We start from the raw sequence: 13,178 nt of genomic DNA on the forward strand, positions 1-13,178 counted from the left end.
TCCTGAAAAATCTTCATTCACATTTTCCCCTAAACCCCATGGTGTGTGAGACTAAAAGAGTCGATAGTGATTCATACAAGGACAGCACACTCCAGGGTCATGTAGTGTAGCCCCAGGAATATTAAGCTGGAAACTAGGATATGGCGGGTTCAGGGAAGGGGTGAATCCTCTGCTGAGATACTTGATTACATCTTTAACTGCCTCCTACCAGAGCTTCTGGGAAGATAGGTAAAACCACTTTCTATCCCCTGCTCACCTCATCCTCCAGATGGTTCATGGCTGAGTCTGGGTGGGGAGGAGGATGCAGGACCTCAGCCTTGAGAGCTCAGGACCTTGGTTCTTGACCATATAATGATGTAGCCACCACTTCTGGCTCTCTCTGGTGTCGGTGACCACTCCTCTGAGACTCAGAGAATAGATGTGTCCATGGTTGGTGCATTCTGCATGCCAATAGACATATCTGCTCTCAGACGTTTTTGTAAAATCTGTGTCAGTACGTGTGGCCTGGAGTGTTGTACAGGAGCTGGCTGGTGCTTCTTCTTTTGTGCTTATTTAGGAAATACAAGAAATATCTCCTGGGTTCCTGCATTGTACCATTGTCTGAATAATAAATGGTAAATCTAGACCCCACTTCCTCATGACCCCCGCACCCCGTAGGGAAAGACCCAATTTCCAATTCTGGATTCTTACAAGCATAGCTCAAGAAGACCATTATTGTCATCACAGCTGAGCCTGGAATCCAAGCTCTGGGAAAAATGTGCCCTCTGGGATAAAAGTCCCCTCACTTCCATGGCTCCACATTCAATGGGCTGAACACCCTCAAGAATTATTCACGGAGGAGGGTGCCATAGGCCATAGATGGTATGTATGGGTAGTGTAAGGAGGGTGTCACCTACGAAACTGAGTCCACTGGCCATTCTCGACTGTCTAGTAGCTGCAGAGGTGGATCTACATCAGGGAACTTATACTTGGTTCCCTTTTACACCAAGAAGACAGATCCACAGCAGATGAGATGAATGAGTTTTCAACTTTAATGTCATTGTTTTGGAAACCAGAACAACTGTGTCAATATGTTGTCCAGAAAGACATTGGCCCAGAAGACCCTAGAGGCCATCTGCTCCCTGAAAACGGTTCCATCTGGCAGTTTTACATACCACCTGCCCCTGACAGCCTCATCTCAAGGTGAGACACAGGATATCTAGCAAAACCTGGTTCCCAGGGCCATTTCATGACCTGGCCAGACCGGGCGGTCGTCCTGTGTTAGCATTTGTACCCATGAGCACACTCATGAGCATAGCATTTGTACCCATGAGAAACACGTGCACCAGTTAGGAGAAATGCACAGGGCTGTTCTATCAGCTCCAGAGACTTGCTTGGCCCTGGGGAGAGCTCATTAGACTTTATTTTGGATTTCCCCTAGAGCAGCTCTGTTATGACTGACAGTCTAACAAGACCCACCTCATCCTCAAAACAAGGTCTTCTCAGCCTTTTCTAGGCACAGGTGCCCTGGGAAAGCCCCCCAGTGTTCTGGTCAGCTGCCTCCCACCCACATTTCCAGGAGGAGCACCTGTGGAAAGGCAGACTCCACTCCTTCCCTGAACATCTCCTCCAGACAATGGTTGGCAGATGGGCATCAGCTTTTGCTGGAACTGTACTTCCTGTCTCATAACCACTACATCTTCATGAAGCTGCACTTTCCTTTATTCTGTTCAGCGATACTAAGAAACCTGTCAGGGACCCTCCTCTTCATAAAAGCACCTATTTGCAAACCCAAAGAAGCAGAAGCTGCTGCCCAGCAGGTGCTGGTGGAGACCAACTGCAGAAGCCACCAGGTACTCCCCTTTCATGACCAGACATGCATCACCTGGCAGTCCTAAAATCTAGGACGGTCTGGGAGACATTCCAGCTCACCATGGTAAAAGTCGTAGACACATGGAGGTTTGCAGAAATATTAGGAGTGGAGACTTAGTAAAAGGCTGCATTGTTCTTTCAAGCCTTTCCTGGCTCCAGCCCCAGCCTCCAGACTCCCTCTGCTCCTGGTGGTCTCCAGCCCTGCCTCATGGCACCCTGAGGCTCACAAGGAGACCCCAGGCTTACCACAGCTAAGAAGACATTCCTCCTCCTTTCTGAAAGCAGGTCTGATCCCACAGCCTTAGTTCTATGCTTGTGGAGGCATCCAACATGGAGCTGCCTGGTTCACTTGTCACTTCTACATCCCTTGGAGGCTGGTCAGGTTCTCTATCCTCATGCCCCCGTGGTACTGTTGCTGCAGCTGCCTCCTGCCCTGAAACTCTCTAGTCCAGAATCCCAACTACTCATCTCAGGCATAGACCTCTGGTTCTCACATGAGGGTCCCAGGTTGAAGAATCACCCCCACCATGTTATGCCACTGAGACCCTGGTAGAGGGTCTTGACAGCAGTTGTCCGGGTTCTTGGTGTTTTGAAGAAAGAATTGGACAAACACACAGCAAAGCAAGAAAAGAATGAAGCAACAATAGAACAGAAGCAGGGATGTATTGAAAATGAAAGTACACTCCACAGTGTGGGAGCAGGCCCCAGCAGTGCTTAAGAGTCCCCAGTACAGAATCTTCTCTGGTCCAAATACCCCCTGGAGATTTCCATTAACCACTTCGTGCTCACCTCATGTAAATGAGGTGGTGGCCTACGAGCAGTCTGACTGGTTGTGGAAAGCAACCAACCAGAGGCCGAAGTGATGTTACAAAGTTCACACTCCGATGCAAACATCTGATTGGTTGCAGAAAGCAACGGTTGCTTTCTGCAACCAATCAGAGGCTAAAGTGTTGTTACAAAGTTGCTCTATGCGAAGGAAGACTTGGCCCACAGACAGCAACCGATCAGAGGCTGAAGTAAAGTCACAAAGTTACACTCCTATGCAAACATTTGATTGGTTGCAAAAATCAACCAATTCATAGGTACTTTCAATTTCCTATCTGCGCTGCAGAAAAGGGACAACCAGTGTGATTGGTGGCAGAAAGCAAAGCAATTTTGCTGGGTTTGCGAAGGGAGTGGCCTCTGGACCTTTTGTTACTTAGGCACGGAAAGTGAGGATTGTCCTTGCAATTTAGTTCTAGGAAGCTGCCATGAAATGGCCTTAGATTCCCTGCCTCCAGACCCTATTTTCCTGCCTCAACCACACCAGTGAAGTCTGAACCGAAGCTGCTCTTGAATCCCATTATCTGGCTGCATCCTGTGCAGATTGAGGTGGTCCTTCCTCAATCCCTGCCTCTCCTACTTTTGAGTTTTCTAGGCTCCAGGAGCCGAGACTGCTGCTTCTGTGACAGCAAACACATTCCCTATTGCCTCTGTTCCTTGCAGCCATGGAAAATGCCCCAGGAGTTCCATTATTTCCTTATAAACAATCCAGCAAAATTTTTAGAAGTTCATGCTACTTGTTAATTTGGTACTGTCCCTTTAGTGTCTCTGACATTGTTTTCTGGATCAGAGAAACTTTGCTTTCTTCACAGAGGCCTACCTGTGATTCTCTATAAACCAGCAGAGCATGGTGCATGCTCATCTGTCTCCAACCTCATCTAACAAGAATGTCTCCCTCCTTGCTGCCAAGAGGTGCCCCAGCATGAGCATGTCTGCCCATGAAGTTCAACCCTTAAGGAATTCCCTGCCAACCTGAGGCTCATTGGTCTGGAATTCCAGGTGCTGCTCTTAGCAGCCCCTAAGCACACCCAGAGAAAAAGTTGGCACATTTATGTCAGTGCCACTCAGTGGCTTGGGCCTCCCTGCTGCCACAGCATACTGGTGTGGTCTGTGTTGGGGCCAGTGTGCCTCATGGAGACTGGAATCAGAGGACAGCTGTGCCCAACAGAGGCTCAGCTTACCAGCCCTTCAGTCCCATAAAGCTGGAGAGTCATGGGGGGTAGGAAGAGTGAGAGACAGCAAGAGAGAGAGAGAGAGAGAGAGAGAGAGAGAGAGAGCGCTACAGGTATGCAGTGGCTGATAGAAACAATGACCTTGCCCACCGGAAAAGCTGTTCTCACCAGTGTCCTGGTGCCTGGCTCATTCACTCGTAGGGGAAAAAAGGGCAGAAGTGGAGTGAGGATAGAAAGCCCCCTCCCCCAGATTTTCAAATGTACCTGGACAAGCATCCTTATACACAGCTGGAAGAAGTTCGATTCAGCAGAATGCAATTTGGAAAACATGACTCTGAAGCACCATCCCCTCTGGCCCCTGAATGCTCCCAGGACCTGGATTCCAGCGAGCATTCCTGCTCACCTCAGGACCTGGATTCCAGTGCCCCCAGGCTCCCAGCTGCCTCCCGGTCTCTGACCCGTGGTTCTCCCTGGAGTTCTGGTCCCTGGTTGTGTCCTGTGGTCCCATTCTCACACGCCCTTTGCTTCTGTTTCTTTACCTGTGACTTTATACTGATGTAGAGTGAGTCTTCTAGGTTACTTCTTGTTCTTTGAGGAATGAGGAACTAGAATCTAAATGGAAAATCTGGGCGCAGATAGAACCCCCAGCTGGAGTCACCCTGCCCTTCCATGTCTGGGTTCCAACCTCCTTCTCCTCCAATGAGAAGCCTTTGTCCTCTCAAGATTCCAGTGACTTCTCCGAAGCTCAGAGGTCTCTTCACCCCTGGCTGTTGCAAGGCGGCTCCACAGTCAAGATTCCTTCACCCCTTGCACCTAAAATGTTCGCCTTTCCTACCACACTGGCTCCAGCCTCTGGTCCCGGGGCGCGGAAAGCTCTCTCTTACCTCTGGCTGATTTCCTGGAAGGCTAAGAACACTCTCCCCAGGTTATAAGGCCAAGCATTGTCAGGACCTACCTTAGTCCAGTCCAAGCTCTCTCACTGGCCTGAGAGAAGATTCGAAGTTTCTGGCTTTCCCTCCAACCTTCCCACCCTCCAGCCCCCAGCCCCAGCCATCTCAGCAAGGAGAAGGGGCAAACATGGAGTTTCCCCCACCCCACCCCCAACTCACATGTAAACTATGCCCCCTCTTAGAAGGCAGAGCAGCTAAGGACACTTTTGTTTCAAACAAATTTGTTTACTGTTTCCATTGCACAAACTAGTGGACTCCGGGAGCTGGCCCTGCTCATCCCCTGGGCCCTCCTTCCCTGGTCCTGCAGGTGTTGCCACCTCTCAGGCCTCTCCTGCAACCCTCTGCCACATTTCAGAAAAGCTGAGAACCCCCTGGAGTGAGAAAGGAGGAGAAACACAGCATCTGCCGCCCAGCAGGAGGTTAAATAAATACTTTCACTTCTCTTTTCCCCATTTGGGCGGAGCCCTCTCTCAGTCAGTCTGTCCGCCAACTTCCTGCTTGGGGCCTGAGCAGCCACATTCCAGGCAAGCTGGGCTGACTGAGGGGCTCAGAGGCCAGGTTTTGAGGCCCAGGGAGGGCCTAGGGTGGGAAGATGGCAGGCGGGGGCAGCGACCTGAGCACCGGGTGAGTCTTGATCTCCCTTCATTTAACTTTGATCTCTGGCTATACTGCAGCTTTCATGCCTTTAGTTCTGTTTGTGCCTAAGGCTTCACTTTAGTTTGATCCTTCTTTCCAAGAAAATAGGTATGTGATGTGACATAATGAAATGAAAGAGAAGATAATGAGGAAATCAGATTTTTAAAACGGGAGCAGGACAGCTGTTGGTGTGAGTCCAGCTTGCCGTAACACACGTGACTTTCTTGTTTTGAAACTACTGCTCAGCTGGCCAGGACACCCTGAACATAGCAGTCGTTTGCGGCTGGGATTAACTGTTTCCTCATGATCTCTGGACCTTTTCACATCCCTTACCCTTCCTCTGCCTTCGCATATGTCATGTCAAAAAAAGGTGGGTTAGAAAATAGACACTCCAGGGTAAACACCTGGCTTACTTTCAAACATTGGATGCTGTGGTCTCACCTGACCTGGCGAGGGGCCTCTGTTGGCTATTCCCAGGACTGGCCCACAGTCTGAGTTCTTATACCATCAACCTTGATCAAAATAAGGAAAAGGAAGAAAACAGCCCAGGATGGCAAAAGGCTAAACCTGTTTATTTTTACTTCAATTTCCTGTCCCAAGATGGGGGATACCTCTGACCAGAAAAGAGAAGGAAATTCTATCTTTTCTCTAGTAATGAGTTTAGAAATAACATTACTTAACCTTCTGAGTTTTTTAATACAAAAGAAATACACTATACATTATTGTTCATAAAATTTAACAGTGGAGAAGTAAATTAAGGAAAAAGTTATCTTTATCACCCACCCATCCTTGTAGCTCCCTTCCCAGTCCTGTGAAGAGTCTTGGGCATAGCTTTTTTTATATTTTTCTATGCATTTATATATATATATATATATATATATATATATATATATATATATAATGCATTTCTTGTAAATACATAATTCGTGTCGTTGTTTTGTAATAAATTACATTGCATGTGCTATTCTGCATTTTGCGTTTTTACTTATTTTAATAGTGGAAAACTGGAGACCTTTTAACCTTAATACATATAGATCTGCCTCATACTTTTTATACATGCCATTCCATAGAATTGCTGTACCATAATCATTTGTTCTCCAATTGTAGGACATTTAGGTTGTTTTAAGTTGTTCACATTGACCAATAAACTATCATATCATGATTAGATATTTCTTTTTGGGTTTTTACATGTATGCAAGTATTTATCTTGTCTCTAAACCTTAGAAAATGGAATTGTTGAGGCAAAAGATCCAGTTATATACTTGGTTTTTTTTTTCAAAATTATTTATGTTGGTACATAGCAGGTATGCATATTTATGTGGTATATGAAATATTTTGATGCAGGCATACAATGCATAATAATCCCATCAGGGTAAATGGGTTATCATCACCTCAAGTATGTATTCTTTCTTTATGTTACAAACATCCCACTTATACTCTTTTAGTTACTTTAAAATGTACAATAAACTATTGTCAACTGCAGTCACACTATTGTACCATCGAATTCTAGGTCTTCCTCGTTCTAGCTAACTGTACTTTTGCACCCATTACCATTTCTACTTCCCCTTCCTCAACTGCCCTTCCCAGTCTCTGGTTACCATCCTTCTACTCTGCATTTCTATAAGCTCAACTGTTTTGAGTTCTAGCTCCCACAAGGAAGTGAGAACATGTGAAGTTTGTCTTTCTGTGCCTGGCTTATTTCTCCAGTTCCATCCATGTTGTTGCAAATGTCAGAATCTCATTCTTTTATATGGCCAAATAGTATTCCATGTGTATATGTACCATTTTTTCTTTTTCTTTTTTTTTAAATATTTTATTGCATTTTAGGTTTTGGGGTACATGTGAAGAACATGCAAGATTGTTGCATAGACTTGTTTATAGGTCCTGCCAAATTGTCTTTCTAGGAGGCTGAATGAATGTATTTCACCAATAGCAATTGTGACGAACCATCGTCCTACGCACAGCGACAGTTTGCAAAGGTGATGAATGAAGACTTACATTTTGTTTTAATTTGTATTTTCCTTATGACGTGGACATTGAACGGCTTTTCATATTTCTTGGCCACTTAAATTCCCTTTTCTATAAATCGTTTGTTTATTTTTCGCCAATGTGATTGAGTTATTTGTCCTTTTTTTCATTATATGGGAGAATTCACTAAATATTCTGTTAAGTATAAATATACTTTTCTTGTCCATTACTTTTGTGTATGGTGACTTTTATCTTATTAAAGCTTAAAATTTTATGTATAAACTTCTTGCGATACGGATTTTTTAAGGTAGATGCACCTTCGTTATGAATGAAGTGACGCTGGCACACTCGGTGGGCAATGTCAGTCTTCACAGTTGAGCCGGTGCTAAGGTGGCAGATTCGCTGCTACCGTTACTCAAGGAAGAGTTCCTTCTCCAATATCCCTCAAAACTGTTTAAATTTTTAAACAAAAATATTCTTACATTGGAGCCACTTTGGCCCTCACAGCCTTTATTTGCCTCCTGGTACTTCCATCTTTTCAGTTTTTTTACTCTGTGTTCATGATAATTGCCTCAAACGTTCCTCCATGACAATTATTTACCTTTTAGTAGCTTTCTTGTTTCTTGTCATTTCGAATTTTTAAAAAATCGATAGCATTTATTCTTGAGGAGGGATCTTGTTTCTATACCTCTGCAAGCCCCATGACCTCCTGTTATTCAGTCTTCACAGTCTTCCTTTATTTAGGTGTGCATGTGCTGTTAAGAATTTGGGATCGTCTCCTGATTGTCTCTGAGTTATTTTTCCGACTGATTCTGTCTGATCTTGTGTTCCCTGTGCCTGCGGCGACTTTACAGCACCTCTAGCCAGGCTTGACCCTGGCAGCTCACCCCAAACTTCCCGCTTGCTTAGGCGTAATCTGGGTGACTTTTTTTTTTTACATTTCCTGTTTTATCTGAGGTCAAATTGTTTTTTAGTCTGAGCTACAGGTTGAAGTCTTTATTTTGATTCTTATCAATCTTTCTGAGGACACCATTAATTGATTAAATGATCCTTTTCCCCACTGATTCACAGTGCTACCCTTTTTGGGAGTATAGAGGCAGGGTGTGCTTCTGTGTTCTCTCTTCTCTGCCCTTGGCCTGTGACAGCCTCTCCTGATGCCAGCGCCGCACTGCCATAGTGATGGCAGCTTCCTGGGAACCCTTTACCTCTGAGGGAGCAAATCTCTTCCTGTTCCTCCAAAATGTCTTAGGCTTTCGTGTTCCCAAATTCACCTGTCAAAATGTTGAATTTTGTGTGGAACTGCACTGAATCTATAAATCAATTTGAAGGGAACGGACGTTTTTACAATATTGCGACTTTCATCTAGTGGATATGGTTTGTGTATATTATTACTTTAAAAATATTTTCTATTAAACTTTGTACTCCTGCTAGATTCCTTCATAGATATTTGATCTCTCTCTTTTTTTTTTTTTTGAGGCGCAGTTTTGCTCTTGTTACCCAGGCTGGAGTGCAATGGCGCGATCTCGGCTCACCACAACCTCCGCCTCCTGGGTTCAGGCAATTCTCCTGCCTCAGCCTCCTGAGTAGCTGGGATTACAGGCACACGCCACCATACGCAGCTAATTTTTTGTATTTTTAGTAGAGATGGAGTTTCACCATGTTGACCAGGATGGTCTCGATCTCTTGACCTCGTGATCCACCCGCCTCGGCCTCCCAAAGTGCTGGGATTACAGGCTTGAGCCACCGCGCCTGGCCTGATCTCTTTTTTATTATTAACTATAGTAGTCCTCCCTTATCAACAGTTTTGCTTTCTGAGGTTTCAGTTACTTGTAGTAAAACTTGGTCCAAAACATTAAATGGAACATTCCAGAAATAAACAATCCATGAGTTTTAAGATACTTCCTGTTCTGAGAAGTGTGATGAAATCTCATGTTGTCCCTCTCCATCCCACCCAGTATGTGAACCATCCCTTTATCCAGGGTATCTGCAATGTAGACACTACCGGCCCATAAGTCACTGAGTAGCTGTCCTGGTGTTCAGATTGACTGTCCTGGCATTACAGAGTTTGTCTTCAAGGAACCCTTATATTTTAGTCAATAGTGGCCCCAAAACACAAGGGGACTGATGCTGGCAGTTCAGATATGCCAAAGAGAAAGGACATTTTCTGCTGGCTCTGGTTTACTAAAACTTCTTACTTTCATTTTATTATTATACTTTAAGTTCTGGGGTGCATGTGCAGAACCTGCAGGCTTGTTAGGCATATGCGTGCCATGGTGGTTTGCTGCACCCATCACCCCGTCATCTACATTAGGTATTTCTCTTAATGCTATCTCTCCCCTAGCCCCCACCTCCTGCTATCCCTCCTCTACCACCCCCTACCCACGCCAACTGACAGGCCCCCGGTATATGATGTTCCCCTCCCCAATCCCGTTACTGGGTATATAGCCAAAGGATTATAAATGATTAGATTATAAAGACACATGCACATGTATGTTTACTGTGGCACTGTTCACAATAGCAAAGACTTGGAACCAATCCAAATGCCCATTAATGATAGACTGGATAAAGAAAATGTGGCATATATACACCATGGCATTCTATGCAGCCGTAAAAAAAGGATGAGTTCATGTCCTTTGCAGGGACATGGAAACCATCATTCTCAGCAAACTGACACAAAAACAGAAAACCAAATACCGCATGTTCTCACTCATAAGTGGGTGTTGAACAATGAGAACACTAGTTATTTCTTTTAATCAGACCTGTGTATAGGATATGTATCAAAATGCCTACTACAGAATCTTTGAGAATTGTATCATTTTTCTCTTTTAATCTGTTTATCCAGAGTAAATTATATTAAAATGTTTTTATTAATTCAGTTGTTAATTTCACCAAAGTAAAACGTATATATATAGCTTAAAGTATCAGTCAATAAGCCCTTTATTTATTGATTTATTTTTTTTGAGACGGAGTCTTGCTCTTGTTACCCAGGCTGGAGTGCAATGGCGCGATCTTGGCTCACCGCAACCTCCGCCTCCTGGGTTCAGGCAATTCTCCTGCCTCAGCCTCCTGAGTAGCTGGGATTATAGGCACGCACCACCATGTCCAGCTAATTTTTTGTATTTTCAGTAGAGACAGGGTTTCACCTTGTTGACCAGGATGGTCTCGATCTCTTGACCTCCTGATCCACCCGCCTCGGCCTCCCAAAGTGCTGGGATTACAGACGAGCCACTGCGCCCCGCCCAATAAGCCCTTTAAAAACACAAGTACTTCTTTCTGCCATCTTCCCAGCCTGTGTCCAGTTTCCCACATGGATTATCTTTAAGTTTTTGGCTCTCCCTTCTGTATTTACTTCTGTAATTTGAAATGATACGCTGATACAACTCTTGGTAATTTTTCAAGTTTCAGACATTAATCTGTTCACATAATAGAACAGAAGATGTAGACTTTTTCCTTTTCATTCCCCACAGTTGGAGGTTAGTCGGTAATCAGTGTTACTGTTATGGTGATACTTAACTGTTGTTTGTAATCAAGTCATGTACTATATTATGATCACTTCGGCTTTCCTGTGCAACATCCCCCCCAAAATAAGTATTACCCTCATATATTTGCTTGGATTTTGTGTGTCCTCCTTATGAATTCTTCCCAAGCACTCTGCAGAATTCTAAAATTCTTCTCAGTACAGTGAGGCACATTGAGTAATTTATCAATTCCATTTTCCTTTCTTGGGGAAGCCCTCCTGGAATTATCCATTCCCCTGATCCCATCAGTTCTGGTTAGTTTCAGCTTCCAAGGCTGACCTTCTGAAGTCTGACATCTCTCCAGTGTTTGGTCTTGTTTTGTGGATTATATATTTTCCTCTTTCTTGCTTTACTATCTCATGTTGGTTTACCACATTATCCAATAGGCTCCTAAGAGTTCATAGAAGATATATATATATATATATATGCATGTGTGTGTTTGTCTAGAGACTTCCTGCTTTTTCTTGACAATCTTGTATGTCTTCTTTTCTTGAATCTGCCTTCTATCATATTTTCTGAGGAGCTTCATTTCTAGTGATTAAAAAAACTTCTGCCATTATATTTTTAATTTCCAAAAGCTGTTTAAAAAAGTTGTTTATCTTTTATAGCATCTTGTTGTTGTTTCAAGAAATCCAAAATTTTCTCTCTACTGAGGAGGATGATAATTTTTAAATTTTTATGTTTCTTCCAAGGTTATTTTAAGTACTAGTTTCTTCCAAGTTTCTTTCCCAGCTCCTATTCCATTATTTGCTTGTTCTGAAATAATTCATCAAGTGTTCATTGGGTACCCATTCACATTAAGAGTAAGACCCTGAAAATCTGATTAGGAGTTCTGTTCAAGGAATGCCTTTTGTTGACTGTGCCCCGTTTTGATTTTTCATTTTCCAACTCATCTTCAGAAGGAACAGTTCCTCTAGTTCATGCCAGCTTCCCAAGTTCAAAAGTGTACACTGGCTTACTCCTTGTCAGCTTCCCTTAAACAAGTAATCAGGTTTTTTATTCTTTCATTCTGTGAAATTATCTACCATATATGCACCTATCTTCCAAAATGTTTGATTATCTCTTATTTGTCCTTTCCTTTTCTATTTCCTGGTCTTTGCTACTTTTCTGCCTCTAACTCTCTCCTACAAGTGGTTTCATGGGATTTCAGAGGGAACACAGATGAATGCAGGTCTGCCAGGATTAACCAAATGCATAGATTGGTCCTCTAATGTGACCTTTCCTGGAATTCCTGAGATAACACCTACATGGTCATGTCATATGACTCTTTCATCCACTCCTGGGTTGGATTTACTTATATTTTATTGTATTTTTACCTCATGTATTTATAAGCAACTTTTTGGCCTGCAATTTTCATTTCTTATTTTGTATTTGTCTAGTGTTGATAGCAGAACTATGGCAGCCTCATGAAATAACTGGGGGTGATTGACACTTTGACTACACACATATATGCACATATATATATTAGAATGATTTGTTTAATGCAGACTTCATCTGTTCCTTGAAAGATTGCCGAAAATTGTCCATAAAACTCTTTGAAACTGATGTCTGTGTGTGTAGTTGTGGGGAGAAAGTAGATTAGTGTATTTCTGGAAGTGTATTTGGTGTTTCTCTTATTATTTTTTAGTTCTTATGCTGACCTTTGAGCCAATTTTGATCATTTATATTGTCCCGAAAAGAAACAATATTCCTAGAATCTCTTCTTCTTAGTAGAAAGTTGTATAGGAATTTCTTTAACAAAGATTTGATCCTTTCCTCCTCTGAAGACCTGTCCTTTTCCCTCTTTCCACCATTGTTTGTTACTGTTCTTTCCTTTGTCGTCTTCATCAGTCTTCCCATGTTGTCGGTCTTTTCAATGAACCACCTTTTGGTTTTATTGATCCACTGCTCTTATTTTCTGTTTGAGATTTAATTAAATCTTGCTTTTCTTTATTATATTTTTCTATTTATTTTCTTTCCTAATTATTTACTTCTAGTTTGTTGGGGTATTCTGTTTCTAATACCTTGGCTTAAAACTTAATTTCCTTGTCAGTGTTTCTTATTTTTTTAACAAATGCATTTTAGGCCATGAATGTTCACCTCTGTGCCACTTAGGAAACGTTTGGCCTTTATCATGTATAGTATTTTCCTTGGAGTTTATTTGCCATTTGTTATTTTGATTCTGATTTCCTGGTCAACCTAAGAAGTGTTTGGAAGCAGCTTTTATAATTTCTCAGTGAAACGAGTCAGGAAAATCGTCCTGTCCTTTGGTTTCTTACTCT

The 13,178-nt window shown here is 43.0% G+C and overlaps 1 protein-coding gene across 22 annotated transcripts in view; it reads left to right on the forward strand.

The window, feature by feature from the left end:
- The first annotated feature begins 5,276 nt into the window (after positions 1-5,276).
- Positions 5,277-13,178, forward strand: part of SP100 (SP100 nuclear antigen) — a 123,896-nt gene continuing 115,994 nt past the window's right edge. For 16 of the 22 annotated variants that reach the window (XM_054258020.2, XM_078328792.1, XM_078328794.1 and 13 more), the window contains exons 1-2: positions 5,277-5,419; positions 7,336-7,410. In XM_054258020.2, the coding sequence (XP_054113995.1) occupies positions 5,388-5,419; positions 7,336-7,410 (107 nt within the window). In that variant the 5' untranslated portion in view covers positions 5,277-5,387. The remainder of the gene's footprint in view (positions 5,420-7,335; positions 7,411-13,178) is intronic. The other 6 variants (XM_078328795.1, XM_078328796.1, XM_054258015.2 and 3 more) reach the window with 1 other exon arrangement.

Source organism: Callithrix jacchus, chromosome 6 (genome assembly GCF_049354715.1).
Source record: "Callithrix jacchus isolate 240 chromosome 6, calJac240_pri, whole genome shotgun sequence".
In the NCBI taxonomy this organism is placed as follows: Eukaryota; Metazoa; Chordata; class Mammalia; order Primates; family Cebidae; genus Callithrix; species Callithrix jacchus.